This window comes from Narcine bancroftii, chromosome 5 (assembly GCF_036971445.1).
Source record: "Narcine bancroftii isolate sNarBan1 chromosome 5, sNarBan1.hap1, whole genome shotgun sequence".
NCBI lineage: Eukaryota > Metazoa > Chordata > Chondrichthyes > Torpediniformes > Narcinidae > Narcine > Narcine bancroftii.
The window spans coordinates 20,613,069-20,631,278 of record NC_091473.1 but is presented as its reverse complement, the minus strand read 5'-3'; the positions used below and the strand labels follow the sequence as shown (position 1 = coordinate 20,631,278).

General features: G+C 39.4%; 1 protein-coding gene across 1 annotated transcript in view; it reads left to right on the top strand.

Moving 5' to 3' along the window:
• LOC138763184 (metabotropic glutamate receptor 7-like) overlaps positions 1 to 18,210 on the top strand; it is a 583,408-nt gene that overhangs the window by 497,254 nt on the left and 67,944 nt on the right. The window contains exon 8 of the mRNA XM_069936932.1: positions 4,412 to 4,658. Coding sequence (XP_069793033.1) covers positions 4,412 to 4,658 — 247 coding nt within the window. The remainder of the gene's footprint in view (positions 1 to 4,411; positions 4,659 to 18,210) is intronic.

The following is an 18,210-nucleotide window of genomic DNA, read 5'->3' as shown; positions in this document are numbered from 1 at the left end:
TATTGATGGTAGCAGTGAGAAAAGGGCACGGCCTGGGTGGTGAAGGCCTTTGATCATAGCAGCTGCTTTCTTGAGGCACTGCCTCTCAAAGATGTCCTTAATGGAGTGAAAAATAAAGCCCATGATGGAGATAGCTGAGTTTACAATCCTCTGTAGCCATTTTCTATCCTGTGTATTTGCACCTCCACGCCAAATATTGATGCAACCAGTCAGAATGCTCACCACGGATCATCCATATGAATTTGCAAGAGTATTTGGTAACATACAAAATTTCCTCAAACTCCTAATCAGTGTGATGCCCTACGATAGATCTTCAGAGATGTTAAAACCCAGGATTTGAAGTTTCTTACTCTCTCCCCTGCTAACTTCTCAATGAGGACTAATTTGTGTTCTCCTGAAGTTTTTTTCTAACTTTGAGGGCAAGGTTGTACTTGTGACACCACTCAGCTAGCTGATCTATCTCATTCCTAAACACTTCCTCATTGCTCTCTGTGATTCTGCTGACAAACGTGGTGTCACCGCAAATTTGAAGGTGACATTTGGAACTTTAATGAGCTATAATCTCAAATGAAAGACTCTTTGCTCATCTATTGTTACTAGGCATGCAATTTTTTCCAGAAAATATGTAGGCTTTGCTGGAATTGGGGGCAAGTGATAAATTGGTTACACTCAATACTCAAGTTTTCAAACATTTAACAAACCATTTATGGTCACTCCCAGCAAGTACCTATGGTAGAAATTGTTTTGTGAGCAGACCAGTTAGACATCTCATACATAGTATATCAAGTAAGAGACAATGACAGATGTGCAGAGAGATCTTTGATTCACAGCAAAGGCAGTATTATTATGCAATTTTGAGGTTCATTCCGGAAACCTAATAATAATGGAAAATAAATTGTCCTGGAATCTGGTGCTATGTGATTTCATGCTCTTGATTCTTCATCCAGATGGATGGAGGGTAAAGGGAGGGAGACCGAGGTGGGATAAATCCTTTAATACATTGACAGCTGATCCAAGGCAGTGGAAGTAATAGATGGAGTCAATGGAGAGGCGGGAGGTGTGTTTTTAATGGCTTGAGTCACAGTCACAATCCTCCAGAGTTTTTTGCAGTCTTGGCCAGAACAGTTTCCGTGCTCCATGTTCCAAAGACTTGCTGGTCAGTAGGTTAGTTACCCGCTGATGTGAATGTTCGGGGAAATTGTATTACTTGATGTTTCAAATGACTGTCATATATATCATAATTCTTTTCTTTCTTTGGCTTGGCTTTGCGGACAAAGATTTATGGAGGGGTATGTCCACGTCTGCTAACATGAAGGCACTCACAAAGGGAAAGAAAGTCTGTTCTCTCACTATATGAGAACAGCAAATGCCATCCAACTTATCACAAGTCACATTCCTTGCGCCACATGTTCCTTTAATACTCAGGTCCATTTCCCTTTGTCATTTCAGGTCAAGTAGAGATACAGGAACATCTGGAAGGATAGGATGGTTGAAGAGGGTCAGGAGGGATGGGAAGAAGTATGAATTGAAACATTGTGGTGATGTCAGGAAGATGGAAAAGTTCGAAGGAAAGCATAAGAATGACAGAAATTGAGCAAAATTTTGGCAGGTCTATTTTTTTTTCTCTTTGCTCAGTGAAACCACATTTAAATTGTGTTTATTCTGGAAAAACAAGCATTTAAGAAAATGTGAATCAAATATCTGATCCTCATTAGGAATTTACTGTTTTTCTCATGTTTCAGTGATGATTCAAAAGTTTTTCTTTGAAACAAATGATTTGATGTAAATTGTTACATGAGAAGCGATAAAGCAGTTATTTAAAACATCTTAAAACTTCAGAAACTATTTGAATGTACATTATTTTTTTCCATTGAGTAATATTTAATTATTTCACAAATACAACCAGCTAATTAAAAAAGGGCAAGAGATGCTTATAGACTTGAAGAATAATTATTTACACAACAGATGCTTAATGTCCAGGACATAACAATCTGCTGGTAAACTGAGCAGACCAAAGGCAGATAGAATTTAATCCCAATAGTGTGAGGTGAGGCATTTTGTGAAGCCATTATGGCTGGGGCATACACTAGCAGAGTTAGGGCTCTAAGGGTATTGAGGAGGAAAGAAACCTTGGTGTACAAATCTACAGATCCATAAAGATAGCAGTGCAGATAGAGTGGTGAAGACGGCATATCGAATGCTGGCTATCAATGATAAGGATGGAGAATCTAAGAACATGGTATAACTTTGGTGAGGCCACCACTGTTAAGTTCTGGATGCCACACCATAGGAAGAATGAGATTGCATTGGAGAGATACAAATGAGATTTACTGGGATGTCACGTGGCGTGAAAGAACAGGATAGGCCGAGGAGGCTGATAGAGACCTGATGAGTAATATTCAAGAATATGAGGGCTACAGGTAGGGTGGATAATGAGTTATTTTACCCTACAATAGTTATGTCTCAAAACAGAGGGCATATATTTAAAGTGTGAAGGGAGGACAAATATTTTGTCACAGGAAACTGGAATGCACTGCCTGAGAAGATAGTGAAAGCAAGGTTCTCTCCCAACAATTAATCATAATTGGTTGAGCACTTAAATTGTCAAGGTGCAGACGTGGTGGGCTGAAGATCTGGATTTTGTTCTCTGTCTCTAGATCAGCCATTCTCAATCTTGTTTTGGCATGGCTTCCTTTGGACTCTGTTCAGTGTTTATTGACCCACTTCCCTGTGAAGTAGTTAAGTTTCTTTAGTACTTCTATCCTACCAACTACATTAAAAAAAATGATTTCAATCTGGTGCCTCCCTTAAATATGCTGTGTCCCCAGGATGGGGTGGATGCGAGTGTATCTATAGCCCCTATTGAAAATTGCTGCTCTAGAGCACTATCTGATAGGTTGAAAGTATAGGTGTAGTTTTGATGAAAAGAATGGCGTCTTTGTGCAATACCATCATATTCCATAACCATGCATTATTTATGTAAGGAAAATCTTTTCTCCTTCATTAAGGCCAGAATACCCATTGTAAGAAACTGCTGAAATCCTGCCCTGGGAAACAGATGCAGGCTGCCCACCCTATCTATGCCGCTGATAATCTTGTACACCTCTATTAAATCTCCTCTCATCTTTCTACGCTTCAAAGTCCCAGCTCTGCTAACCTTGCCTCATAAGACTTATTTTCCAATCTAGATATAATCCTGGTAAATCCTGGCGACAGGAAATGAACACAACACTCCAAATGTGGTCTCACCAGAGAGTTGTAGAATTGCAAAATGACCTCTCTACTCTTGAACTCATTCCTCCTATTATTGAAGCCCAAAATCCTATAGGCCTTCTTAACTATCCTCTCAACCTGTGTGGCAATCTTGTATGGATTTGGAACCCAAGGTCCCTCTGTTTATTCACACTCTTAAGTAACTGACCATTAACCCTGTATTCAGCCTTCTGGTTTGTCTTTCCAAAATGCATTACCTCATACTTACCTGGATTGAACTCCATCTGCCACTTCTTTGTCTAACTCTGCATCCTGTCTATATCCTCTTGTTACCTTTGACAACCTTCAGCTCCATCCACAACTCCTCCAATCTTCGTATCATCCACAAACTACTTACCTATCCTTCCGCCTCTTCATCCAGATCATTTATAAAAATCACAAAGAGCAGGGGGTCCCAGAACAGATCGTTTGGTACTCCACTAGTCACTGATCTCCAAGAAAAATATTTCCCTTCCACTACTACTCTCTGCTTTCTACCTGCAAGAACATTTTTTTTAAAATCCACAAGCCATGCTCAATACTTCCTAAATAATTTCTGTAACCAGTCTGATAATCTGGAGATGGTGTATAAATGAAACATTGTGTACATAAATTCCTCCATTACATTACTCATTGGTACATTGTTTCCATCTCCTGTCCTTTCAAAACAGTTTAGCCTTATATATGTGGTGATGTCTGTTCAGTGTGTGAATATAAATTCCTCTTGTTGAGTTAGCATTGCAAATGTTTGTCCCATGAACAACTATCAGATGTTTTTTTGGTGATATCTTTGATTGCTGGCATTGTGTTACATGTGACAGACGTTCCATCCTGACCTTTGGTGCTGTCCCTGTAAGATTTGCATTTTCTCCTTGTGACCACATGGGTCATTCCAAGTTCCTACCAATGCCAAAATGTACTCTTTGCTAGGTTAATTAATTGGCCTCTGGAAATCTCCCATAATGGAGGTGGGTTGCAGTAGAATTGGGAGCAATTGATGGATGTGTTGGAGAATTGGTTACGGGGAAATAAATGACTGTCAGGAACTCTCTGATGGTATTTGTTCTATGGGCTGAATAGGTTCTTTCCACATTTCTAGAAAAATAAAATATGAATAAAGATCAGGAAATCCTAATCTGATCCTTTGTTTCTTTTCCAGATGTACATACAGACCACCACCCTTACCATCTCCATGAACCTAAGTGCTTCAGTAGCTTTGGGAATGCTCTACATGCCGAAGGTTTACATCATCATCTTCCACCCAGAACAGAATGTTCAGAAGAGAAAACGTAGCTTTAAAGCAGTGGTCACTGCAGCAACAATGTCATCACGACTTTCTCACAAATCCTCAGACAGGCCGAATGGTGAAGCCAAAACAGAGCTGTGTGAAAACGTAGATCCGAACAGTAAGTAAATGAGCCTCCGGGCAACCTTATTGTTTATTGAGGTCTGTCTGTAAAGAGCAGACCGAGTGCTAAATCAAAGATTGAATATAATGTTGATTTACCAAGCCATCTGTCTTGATCCAGTGTTGAATTTTATTTTATCCTGATGTGTAACAATCAGCAATAACCTGAACTAATGACACTGATTTATGTTTTATTACTAAGACCCGAATCATTATACATTTTGAGTATTTGTTTTTCACCATACAATTAAGGCATAGTACATGAAAACAGGAAATGTTGGAAATACTCAGGGAAAGGGAGCTTCCAGTATTTTCCATTTCTTTTTCAGGTTTCAAACATTTGTGTTGCATTTCTATTCTGAATTGAGACAACAATGGCAGAACCCTACCTCCTTTGTCAATATGTCTGGTTTGTCTGAATATGAACAGCTTGTTCCAGGGATCCCCTTAAGCACCCACTGTAAAGTCTATGTTATCTGAAATTATCTTCATTTGACTGTTCAGGTTGTGGCCCTTTTTCTTCAATTATTTTTCCCCATCTGTTGATCTTTAACTGGATGGATGAGTGTCTGATAGCTCAGTGGTTAGAGTACTGGTCTTGTAAACCAGGGGTTGTGAGTTTGTTCCTTGCCAAGGCTTCATTTCTGCGAGGGTCGCTTGATAAAGTGGCGATAGACAAAGTTAAAGAATTTCATGTATGTTACATTTTAAATGTAGTATTACGTGACAATAATTGAACCTTTACCTTTACCATAAAGGTACAGATCTCTTAGCAGAAATGCACACTTGATGTTTCTGTTTGTTTCTCAATAGCATTCCTAAGAATTGGTATGTGGATTTAATTTTCTTGCTGGTGAGTTGCTGCCCTGTACATTTTGATGGTTTGGTTATTCCCAAGTAAAGCAACAATAAATTCTGGTCCAGATCGTCTTTATAAAAAATAAAATAGATACACGTTGAATGGTTGATTTTAGATTTTAAAATGTGTTTTAAGGAGATGGACAGCATAAATAAGTGGAAAAAATGATAATTGATCATCTCAAAAATTGTATTCTTTTGTGAAGAATTTAATTGGACAGAATCTGGAAGATAATTCAAAATGTTGAACAATATCCAGATATTTTATTGGATGCCAGTATTGGCACCTCATTCAAGGAGGCAGACCAAAGAAAGCTGACAGTTCTCCACTGGATATCATCAGCTGTTGAATGGTTTCTGTGTATTTGAGTCCATCATCGGAATGCTCTGGGATTCAGTGATATCAGCCATTCCAGTGAACAACTAAGGTTTTATTTTTATAAGAATGCTTCACACTGCCTTGTATCTCAAGCATACACAAAGCAGTGGATTGTCATATAGCTTGCATGTCTGCACTTCTCTTTATTTTTTTATTTTTTAAAAATTTTTCACACTATGAACCATACTGACCAAAATACACACAAACATTTCCCTCTTGAATATACACAGTGTCATTTTCTCCCCTTCCCCCCTCCTTTCCATCCCTCATTCACCCACCCCCCTCCCCACCCACTCAGCGTTCAACCTATATGATACATTAAACCCATTAAACAATGTCATCACACAATCAAAATAAAGAAGAAATTTGTCTTCTACTTTTATATACTGGGTCAGTTCATTTTGTCTTCTTCTTCTGTCATTTTAGGCGGTGGAGGTCCACGGTAGGACTTCTCTGTTGTGTTCCATGTACGGTTCCCAAATTTGTTCGAATACTGTGATGTTATTTCTTAAATTATATGTTATTTTTTTCCAATGGAATACATTTATTCATTTCTATTTACTATTGCTCTATACTCAGGCTATCTTCTAATTTCCAGGTTGACATAATACATTTTTTTGCTACAGCTAAAGGTATCATAATAAATCTTTTTTGTGCTCCATCCAAATTGAGTCCAAGTTCTTTACTTCTTATGTTACTTAGAAGAAAGATCTCTGGATTTTGTGGTATGTTGCTTTTTGTGATTTTATTTAATACCTGATTTAGATCTTCCCAAAACTTTTCCATTTTCTCACATGCCCAAATTGCATGTACTGTTGTTCCTGTTTCCTTCTTACACCAAAAACATCTGTCTGATACTGTTGGGTCCCATTTATTTAACTTTTGGGGCGTGGTGTATAGCCTGTGTAACCAATTATATTGTATCATGCGTAACCTCATGTTTATTGTATTTCTCATAGTTCCGGAGCATAGCTTTTCCCATGTTTCATTCTTTATCTTTATGTTTAGATCTTGTTCCCATTTTTGTTTGGGTTTACAGCTTGTTTCCTTGTTCTCTTTCTCTTGCAGTTTGATATACATGTTTGTTATAAATCTTTTAATTATCATTGTGTCTGTAATCACATATTCAAAATTGCTTTCTTCTTGTAACCTCAGTCTGCTTCCCAATTTCCCCTTCAATTAGGTTTTCAGTTGGTGGAATGCAAACATTGTACCGTGAATTATACCATATTTGTCTTCATTTGTTCAAAAGATAATAATTTATTTCTCGAAAAACAATTTTCTATTAACAGAACCAGAAATATCAATAAAAGAATTACATAAGAAATTGAAGGAATATGGAGAAATATCGGAGTACAAGATCAACGCAAATAAAAGTGAAGTGATGCCAATGAATAATGTGGATTTCACAAAGTTTAAGAAAGAATCACCATTTAGATGGTAAACGCAAGGCATTCGATACCTAGGTATCGATAATAATCTAGGCCATCTATACAAACTAAATTAACACCCATTAATGAAGAAATTACAAGACGACTAAGAACATTGGAAAGACTTACCACTAACACTGATAGGAAGGGTAAATTGCATTAAAATGAATATCTTCCCAAGGATACAATAGCTATTTCAATCTTTACCAATTCACCTAACAGAGAAATTCTTCAAGTAACTAAAGAAAATAATAAGGAAATTCTTATGGAAAGGGGGGAAACCGAGGATAGCGCTAGATAAATTAACAGAATGGTACAAACAAGGGGGCTTACAGCTATCAAACTTTAAGTATTATAATAGAGCAGCACAATTAAGATACCTATCAGATTTTTATCAAACAAGGGAAAAACCAGATTAGAGCTAGATAAAATAGGGGAGAAGGTACCTGAACATATACTATATAAGTGGGATGAAAAGCTAGTGCAGCAGAGGAATTCACCAGTACTGCACCATCTGCTCAACATTTGGAAGAAGATTCACGTAGAAAGGAATAAAACAAATGATCAACTACCAAAATTATTATTGACGCAAAATCAACTAATCCCTTTCACAATAGATAACCTTTCCTTTAGAGAATGGGAGAGAAAAGGGATCAAAAGAACTTCTTCTCTTTATTGAAGCAAGCTATGGTCTTTTGAGCCTGAGCTGTTATTTGGTACCTTATCCACTTTCCTCCCCATTCTCCAGAACCCTTGATTCTCTTCATGACCGAAATATGTACACGTCTGCCCTGAATATACTCAACAACCAGTGGAAGAAATTTTCCTTTTGCTCTGTCCTAATTAGCTGGGTATGCTGAAATAATTCCTCCTGATTTACACATCCTGGGCAAATGTGTTTAAAATCATTCAATTAGTCTAGATTTTTCAATCAGATGCCAATACAAAATGGTAATAAAAAAATTATAAACAATGGCAATGCCATATCATCCCTTTGCTGGATTTTCTTTTATTACAGATCAAATCCTCTTGATTATATCCAATATAACTTGACAATTGTCTGCAATTTTCACAGCATTTTTTTTAATGAAGCATTATTCCATTTTCACCATCCTTGGTTTCTAAGATATTTCAGCCTGGATTGGTTGTGAAGACTGCAAAATGTCAACTATTTTTCACTGTTCTTTCTTTCTTTTTAAAATATTTTATTGTTATTTATTCAATAGTAAAATAATGAACAATACAATTAACTATATGTGCTACAGAACTAGTTAAAAAAGTTACAATAATGAATATGTGTATAAATTTAGAATTATAATAACACAAACATAATGATACAATTAAACTTAACGAAAAAGAAAAAAAGATTAATTCTAAATCCCTTCCCTTAAGCAAGGTTGAAGGTTGACTTTTAAAAAATTCAAGTGGCATAATCTTGGAGAGAGAGAGAGAGACAGCACCTTGCCAAAATTCCAAATCAATACTAACTCTTCAGGTCCATAAATGAGCCGCATATCATTTGGAATTTGAAATATGAATCAATAACAACATACCTAATTTTTTTCCAAGTTAAAGTTAGACGTAATATCCCTTAGCCATTGTGTATGTGTAAGTGAAATATTGTCTTTCCATTGAATCAAATTTGTACATCTGGCCATTAACAACGAAAAGGATAAAATGTGACATTGAATTGAAGTTAGCATAACATCCATCATCGCAAGGTCTTCCAAATAAAAGCTATTAAAGTGTTAGGTTCCAATCTTAATTTAAAAATAACTGATAAGTGTTTGAAAAGCTTCCTTCCAAAATTTTTCTATGCTAGGGCAGGTCCAGAACATGTGAATTAAAGAGGCATCGCCTATTTTACATTTGTCACATCGAGGATATATGCCCGGATAAAAATGAGACCATTTAACTTAAGACCTATTTGCTCTATGGATCACATTAAATTGCAATAGACAGTGTTGTGCACAAAAGGATGTTGTGTTCATCAGTTTAAGCACAGTAATCTGCACCTCACTGGACATTAAAAGGTTAAAATCTTGCTCCCAGGCGTCCTTGGTTTTAATTAATGAGGCTTGTCTTAAATTAGCCTATGTTGTTGATAAGAGATATTAAGCCTTTATAAGGACATTTTAGTTCAAAAAATATCAAGGATACTCACATTGTGAATTCCAGGAAAATTAAGAATCTGGGACTGAATAAAATATCTAGTTGTAAATATCTAAAAAAAAGAACTTTAGATAAATTAAATTTTATGACCACTTGTTTAAAGGATGCAAAATTGTTGTCAATAAAAAGGTATTTAAAACATTTAATACCCCATTTATTACACTCATTAAAAGTTGAATCTTGCAAAGAAGGTTGGAAAAGATGATTGTATATAATTGGGCTAATAAGAGAAAAAAACTGAAATCCAAAAAAAATTCTAAATTGTGCCCGTATTTCCAAACTGTGTTTAATGATCGGGTTGTCAGGTAATTTATATAAAGAAGATAGCGAAGTCGCAAGAATTGCCAACAAGGAAATATCCATGTGGGGGATTCAACTCTATTATCAAATTGAAGCAAAAGAATCAAGTTACGTATATTGACTGCTCAATAATAAAATCTAAAATTAGGACATGCCAAACCACCATTCCTTTTTGATTTTCGAAGATGTACTTTATTCAATCAGAGAGGTTTCCCTTGCCATGTACAAGAGAATAAAAGTGAATGAAATAAGGATTTAGGAATAAAAATTGATATAGATTGGAAAAGATACAACAATTTAGGTAAGATGTTCATTTTAATAGAATTAACATGACCAATCATAGAAATTGACAAAGGTGACCATCTCATTAGAGACAATTGAACCTAGTTAAGTAAAATAGAGAAAAAAAAATCCCTAAAAAGATGTTTATAATTCTTGGTAATTGTAATACCAAGATAAGTAAAATGATATTTCACAATCTTTAAAGGGAAATTATAATACTTAGGAATAGAAACATGTAAGGGTATAAGTTCAATTTTATGAAAATTCAGCTTATACCCTGAGAACTATAAACAACACAGTGGTTCAAGTGCTATATTTAAGAAATAACTTAACTGTTTAGAGTGTAACATTTTGCTTAACTGGTGTCCTTTTAAGATTAACCTAAACTTCTAGAAAGCGTTTTTATAATCAGAATGAATGTCTGGCGTTACTCATGGAACCAATTATATTTCTGAAATGGAGAACAGGGAATAAATAGATCAGACCATGCCATAATAATATCATCTCAGTTTTAAAGGACAATTTTGTATTCTTATTTTTATAAATTTTGATTGTATATTATTAGTTGTTAACCAATGAGATAGAAAGCAAAATGAAAAGAAATGCAATGAATTTTTATCTCCCTTTTAACATAGCAAAGTATCCCAATTTATTTCATAGAAAGAACAATTTAAAACTGATTTCAACGATGCTCTTTCTGAGAGATTAGAGCAGCAAGCTTAAGTAAAGACATGTTTAAAATGAGAAAAAGTGTTAAAAAGATGGAAGTTTTCAGTGAGCTTCAGGTCAGGGCAGGTAAGAGCACAGTCAGATTAAATTCAAGAATAATCAAGATGTCTGAAATGAAAGTCCATGCATTTTTTGCAGGGTTGTGTGGCTGGATAGGTTCCAGTGATATCGTGGGTTGAGGGCAAAGGAGTATTTAGAAACAATGACAAGGATTTTGGAATCAAGATATTTGTAATATTGAACAGTAATCTGAAACAAAAATTGGGAAATAAAGCTGGCAGCAGCATTTGTACTTCCCTGAAATACTAAGAAATATCAAACTAAAGTCCTCAGCCACCACTCATGAGACAATGTCGTTACAACTATGGCAGATGGCACAAAAAATGTTGCTTTAAAACTTGATCAGGTGTGTGCTTTTGTGGGATTAATTTTATTGCAAATGATCCAAAAAAGATCAAAGATAAGGTGGCAGTTTAGAAATATAGCACAGTGACTGGTACATTATTTGCTCCAAATTCTAAAATGACTATTAATCTTTTACCAGCATTACTGAGGTACTGAATAATATTGAGATTTTCCTTTCATGTAAACAATTCCATATGTTGTAAAGAATTTTGAGAGTGTTAGTTAAAAAGTAGTTTTACTGACGTATTAGGCAATATGACGAAAGCTCTAAAGATTGGTTCAACCAGAGTTTTATAACTCTCGTTATTAAACAAGGAATTCAATTTTCAGATCTTGTTTGGCAGATAATGAATGGCTAAATAGTTTCCTTCAAATGCAGCAGAATGAAAATCTCAGAGAGGCAAATTAGTATTTATGTTCCACTATCCCATTACATCAATTCAGAAGTTCCAGTATCTGTAGTACTGTCTTCTTTGGCTTGGCTTCGCGGACGAAGATTTATGGAGGGGGTAAAAAGTCCACGTCAGCTGCAGGCTCGTTTGTGGCTGACCAGTCCGATGCGGGACAGGCAGACACGATTGCAGCGGTTGCAAGGGAAAATTGGTTGGTTGGGGTTGGGTGTTGGGTTTTTCCTCCTTTGCCTTTTGTCAGTGAGGTGGGCTCTGCGGTCTTCTTCAAAGGAGGCTGCTGCCCGCCAAACTGTGAGGCGCCAAGATGCACGGTTTGAGGCGTTATCAGCCCACTGGCGGTGGTCAATGTGGCAGGCACCAAGAGATTTCTTTAGGCAGTCCTTGTACCTTTTCTTTGGTGCACCTCTGTCACGGTGGCCAGTGGAGAGCTCGCCATATAATACGATCTTGGGAAGGCGATGGTCCTCCATTCTGGAGACGTGACCCATCCAGCGCAGCTGGATCTTCAGCAGCGTGGACTCGATGCTGTCGACCTCTGCCATCTCGAGTACCTCGACGTTAGGGGTGTGAGCGCTCCAATGGATGTTGAGGATGGAGCGGAGACAACGCTGGTGGAAGCGTTCTAGGAGCCGTAGGTGGTGCCGGTAGAGGACCCATGATTCGGAGCCGAACAGGAGTGTGGGTATGACAACGGCTCTGTATACGCTTATCTTTGTGAGGTTTTTCAGTTGGTTGTTTTTCCAGACTCTTTTGTGTAGTCTTCCAAAGGCGCTATTTGCCTTGGCGAGTCTGTTGTCTATCTCATTGTCGATCCTTGCATCTGATGAAATGGTGCAGCCGAGATAGGTAAACTGGTTGACCGTTTTGAGTTTTGTGTGCCCGATGGAGATGTGGGGGGGCTGGTAGTCATGGTGGGGAGCTGGCTGATGGAGGACCTCAGTTTTCTTCAGGCTGACTTCCAGGCCAAACATTTTGGCAGTTTCCGCAAAGCAGGACGTCAAGCGCTGAAGAGCTGGCTCTGAATGGGCAACTAAAGCGGCATCATCTGCAAAGAGTAGTTCACGGACAAGTTTCTCTTGTGTCTTGGTGTGAGCTTGCAGGCGCCTCAGATTGAAGAGACTGCCATCCGTGCGGTACCGGATGTAAACAGCGTCTTCATTGTTGGGGTCTTTCATGGCTTGGTTCAGCATCATGCTGAAGAAGATTGAAAAGAGGGTTGGTGCCAGAACACAGCCTTGCTTCACGCCATTGTTAATGGAGAAGGGTTCAGAGAGCTCATTGCTGTATCTGACCCGACCTTGTTGGTTTTCGTGCAGTTGGATAATCATGTTGAGGAACTTTGGGGGACATCCGATGCGCTCTAGTATTTGCAATTCTATTAAACAACGGTAGAATGAAATGTGGACAAACTGTCAGTAATTATCATGTACTGCTATGGAATAGTGTTTTTTTGTCACATCATTGATACAATTTATTTTACTATCTGGTAACCTCATGCAATTTTAAATCAGAAATAAATTTGGCAGATGGTTAGCCTGATGATAAAATGAGAACAAAGAATTCTTGTTCAATCTATTATTCATGATGTGTTGGGATCTTATTAATTGTCTCATATAAAAACTAATTAGCCCTTTATTCCTTTAGTTGATATAATGTAAGAGATCTATTTTGGGAATCAGTAATGTATCCAACTATGACTCACTGGTGACTTTGTAACTTGCAGAAAACAAAGCTTACCGTGCTGCATAATTATTCTCATTATTTAAATATTGATTCAGATCTACACTATGGTGCCAAATTTAGCCCATTCATTAGACAATCCCTTGGGCCGTGGATGATGCGATTGCATTCCACCTCTGAGTTCTGATGAAGCCAAAGTGGGAACAATCTCTTCGACTGGTTGGGCAAAATGTGTTCAAAAGGGTGGGTGACATGAGAAGGAGTTTTTTCCATCCATCCCTTTTAGCCGAGTTTCCTTCTCAAAATTCTCAGTACCTTCACAGAGACTTCTCCATTTTGATCAAAGATGGGCCAATAGGTTTAATGTTGTAACCAACATTACCCCTTGAATCACCTTTCCAAAGATAGCTAAAGGCTGTACAGGTACAGTACAGGGAATACAAATTTCTTCATTGGAACCTTTCATCACTCCTGAGATATGCTGTGGTCTAGGATCTCATCACAGATGATAATGGCCAAGATTTGTATTAACATATGATATGACATGTTATGAGAGTTAATTGTCATTTGCATACATATGCTCGACCCATTTGAATTTGCCTATAGAAGAAACTGTTCACCAGACGATGCAATGGCCTTGTCCCTTCCCTCCATCCTGACTCACTTGGAGAACGATGCCTCATACACCAGGCTCATTAACTTCAGCTCAGCGTTTAATATGACCTTTCCCCAGAGGCTGATAGAGAAGCTGTCCTCACTGGGACTCAACACCCCTCTCTGTAACAGGATCCTGGACTTCCTAATGGAAAGACCACAGTCTGTTTGGGTCAGTAGCAGAACATTGAACACCATCACGCTAAGCACTGGAGCAACTGAAGGCTGTGTGCTCAGCCCACTCCTGTTCATGCTACTGACCCACGACTGCATCACCTGGTCCAGCTCCAACAATATCATCAAGTTTTCAGATGACACAACTATTGGCCTCATCAGCAACAATGAGTCGCACTACAGAGACGAGATGGAAAGCCATGCGGTATGGTGCGAGAGTAACGACCTTAGTTTCAATGTGGGCAAGATGAAGGAGATGATTGCGGTCTTCAGAAGAACCAGGAATGACCACCCTCCACTACACATCAACAACTCTGTAGTTGAGAGAATGGAGACCACCAAGTTCCTTGAAGTTCACTTAACTAGTGATCTATTGTGGACACTCAACATTTTCTCGTTTGTCAGTGACTGTACTTCCTGAGAAGACTGAAGCAGGCAAGTCTACCAGCCAACCTTCTAAAAGAGCTCTGTTAAGAGCATCCTGGCCAGATACATTACTGTGTAGTACAGTTGCTGCAGAGAAATGCATTGGAGGTCAATTCACATGACCATAAGAATGGCAGAGAGGATCACTGGAGTCTCACTCCCTCCCATCGACATGATCTACTGGGATCATTGTCTGAAGAGCCCATGCAAAATCATTGTGGACCCCTTCCACCCTGCATACAACATCTTTCAGCTGCTCCCGTTGGGGAAGAGATACAGGAGTATCAGAGCCAGCACCACCAGGTTGAGGAACAGCTTCTTCCCACAAGCAAAGAAAATACTGAATGACCAAATTAACTCCTCACACACCATCTGAAACTCTCATATTCATGAAACAATATTTATTTTTGTTTATTTCTACAAATGAAATACTTGTCCTACATATGTCTTATTTGTCTGTATGTGTGTTATGTTTGGATGTGTGTCTGCATGTTTTGTACCGAGGACCAAAGAATACTGTTTTGTCAGGTTGAACTTGTTCAATCAGATGACCATAAACTTGATTTGATAAGTACAATGTAGGGATGTACTGAAATTCTTATTTGCTAAAGCCACACAGCCTTTAATATGGTCCTACAATAATAGCACCATTTAAATTACCATAATGCACCATGAGACAATGTTAATAAATATAGAATAGATAAATAAACATTCACAGTTGTAGTTGGTGCAAAAAAAGTGATCCTTCAATAGTGCAGAGAGATCTTCTGCCAGACCTGATCAGATCCAATTAACACCTTTTGTTGGTCTGGTCTCTCCCCCTGCTACTCTTCTGTCTTTATTCTGATGCCTTCCTGTTCTTTACTTTTCTCTTGAAGAAGGGTTCAGTCCTGAAACATCATCATCTATCTTTACCTCCTATGGATGCTGCAAGACCAGGTGAGTTTTTTTACGGTAATAATTTATGCCTAGTTGAAGTTAAGAAAGGTTTAAGAACCTGATACCTGCTAGGGAAAGTAACTGTTTTGAACTGAGAAATGCTGGACTCCAGGCTTCTGTATCTTCTACCTGAAGGTACCTATGAGAAGAGAGTGTGACCAGGCTTATAAAGACAGCACCTCATATAAGTGACTTCAATGGAGAGAAGATTTGTGGAATTGGGTCAGATTAGTAGAGGACATTGTTATGTGAATGTTTAATGTAAGACACAAAAGAGTCTGGAAAAACAACCAACTGAAAAACCTCACAAAGATTAGTGTATACAGAGCCGTTGTCATACCCACACTCCTATTCGGCTCCGAATCATGGGTCCTCTACCGGCATCACCTACAGCTCCTAGAACGCTTCCACCAGCGTTGTCTCCGTTCCATCCTCAACATTCATTGGAGCGACTTCATCACCAACATCGAAGTACTCGAGATGGCAGAGGCCGACAGCATTGAATCCACGCTGCTGAAGATCCAACTGCGCTGGGTAGGTCACGTCTCCAGAATGGAGGACCATCGCCTTCCCAAGATCATGTTATATGGCAAGCTCTCCACTGGCCACTGAAACAGAGGTGCACCAAAGAAGAGGTACAAGGACTGCCTAAAGAAATCTCTTGGTGCCTGCCACATTGACCACTGCCAGTGGGCTGATATCGCCTCAAACCGTGCATCTTGGAGCCTCACAGTTCGGCGGGCAGCAACCTCCTTTGAAGAAGACTGCAGAGCCCACCTCACTGACAAAAGACAAAGGAGGAAAAACCCAACACCCAACCCCAACCAACCAATTTTCCCTTGCAACCGTGTCTGCCTGTCCCGCATCGGACTTGTCAGCCACAAACGAACCTGCAGCTGACGTGGACATTACCCCTCCATTAATCTTCGTCTGTGAAGCCAAGCCAAAGAAAGAATGTAAGACCAGTTTTCTCTTGTGCTCCATTGTGGAACTCCAAGTGTGCACAAGCATGTTCATTGCGTACTACAGGTTAATGAGTGAGCTTGGGGTAACCTCGATTCCTGACCTGTTACTTATTTGTCTGTAAATCATCCATTCTCAACGTGCATATGTTGATACTGCATAAAAGTTGACCCCCTATTTCTGGCTGAAAAATCTGCCATTTTCCATATATCATATGTAAAAAATCAACCCCCCCACCCTATTTTTAGCCCCAGTTAGCCACCCACCAGAACTCCCCACGCTCTGACTGCCATCTCTTGCCCAGGTCCTGGCCACCTGCCCTCTGGAGCTCCTGGTGCCTTGGCTGCCAACTCATGCCTGAGCATAGGCTGCCCGCTCACTGGAGCTTCAGACACCTCGACTGTGGACCTTCGCCCAGGCCTTGCTCACCAGCAATCCTGATTCCTCAACCATGAGTCCTCGACCCGGCCGCCCACTTATACAAGCTACCGACCCAACCACGGATTCTCACCCCATATGCCCACTCACCAGAGCTCCCAATGTCCCAGTGGTGGATCCTCGCCTCAGCTGCCCACTCATCTAAGTTCCCAATGCCCCAACCATGGATCATCATCCTGACTGTGCAATCACTGGATCTCCCAATGCCCCAAATGTAGATCCTCGCCTCGGTCACTCACCCACCAGAGCTCCCAGTGCCTACTACAGATCCTTACTTAGGCCACCTATCCAATAGAGCTCCCTATGCCCCTACCCTCACTTGGGATGCCCACCCCCTGGAGCTCCCGACATTCCTATCATGGATCCTCTCCTTGGCCACTTGCCTATCCAAGCTCCTGACACCTCAAACCTGGTCCTGGACATCTGAGCTCCCTATACTTTGAATGATACTTACTGCCCTCAAAATTTTATCCTAAAGTTGGTCCCCAAAACTCAACCATTACACAGGTGTTTATGGCACTTAAAATTAAAGCAGTCCCTCTCGGGTGTGTGGAGTGAAAGGGATTTCTAACATTGAAAATGGCCACATGGTTGATTCTGCTCCTTGAATTCAACTTCGGGGTTGTGCAGTGAAGGTTATTTCCACTGTACCTCCAGAAGGATAGAATCCATACTAGTACTGTGGGAATAGATGAGAGAGTAGGAGAGTTGGAGTCATTGAGGTCTTCTTTGGTTGGAAGTTGGAAAGTATGGAGCTCTATTACAATAATCTTTCCTCAGGCAATCAACAGGCTCTCTTTACACTTGTTATTTTGACCCTTTTCTTGAAAATTGTCACCATTGTAATTTGAGGCTCACTGACATGCTTCCATGAACCATCCCCATCACCACATAGCCTCTCTCTGCTTGATCTTATTTGTAGCCCACAGTACCACCCTTCCCAACGCCAACATCACTATTTAATGTCTAATCCAACCCCAGCTCTCTAATGGCCTACACCCTGCAACCTCTCCTCTTGAAGACCCCTCTGGACCAAGAATATATTCATGGTAGCTAACATATATTTTAACCCCTTCAGGGACTATGTGGTCCCTCATCAACCCCCAGGCATGGAATCCCAGCACTGTACGGTGGGGATTGGACTGGACAGGGAGGGGGGGGGGCAGATGTCCGGTTTTAGGCCAGACAGTCTGGCTTTTGAGCCCTCTGTCCTCCGTCCAGTGCCACCTCAAGTTGGACGTTAATTTATCCTCCATTTCAGGGTGTAGGCCCTACACCCCCAAATGGAGGATAAATTAAGGGGCAGTAAAG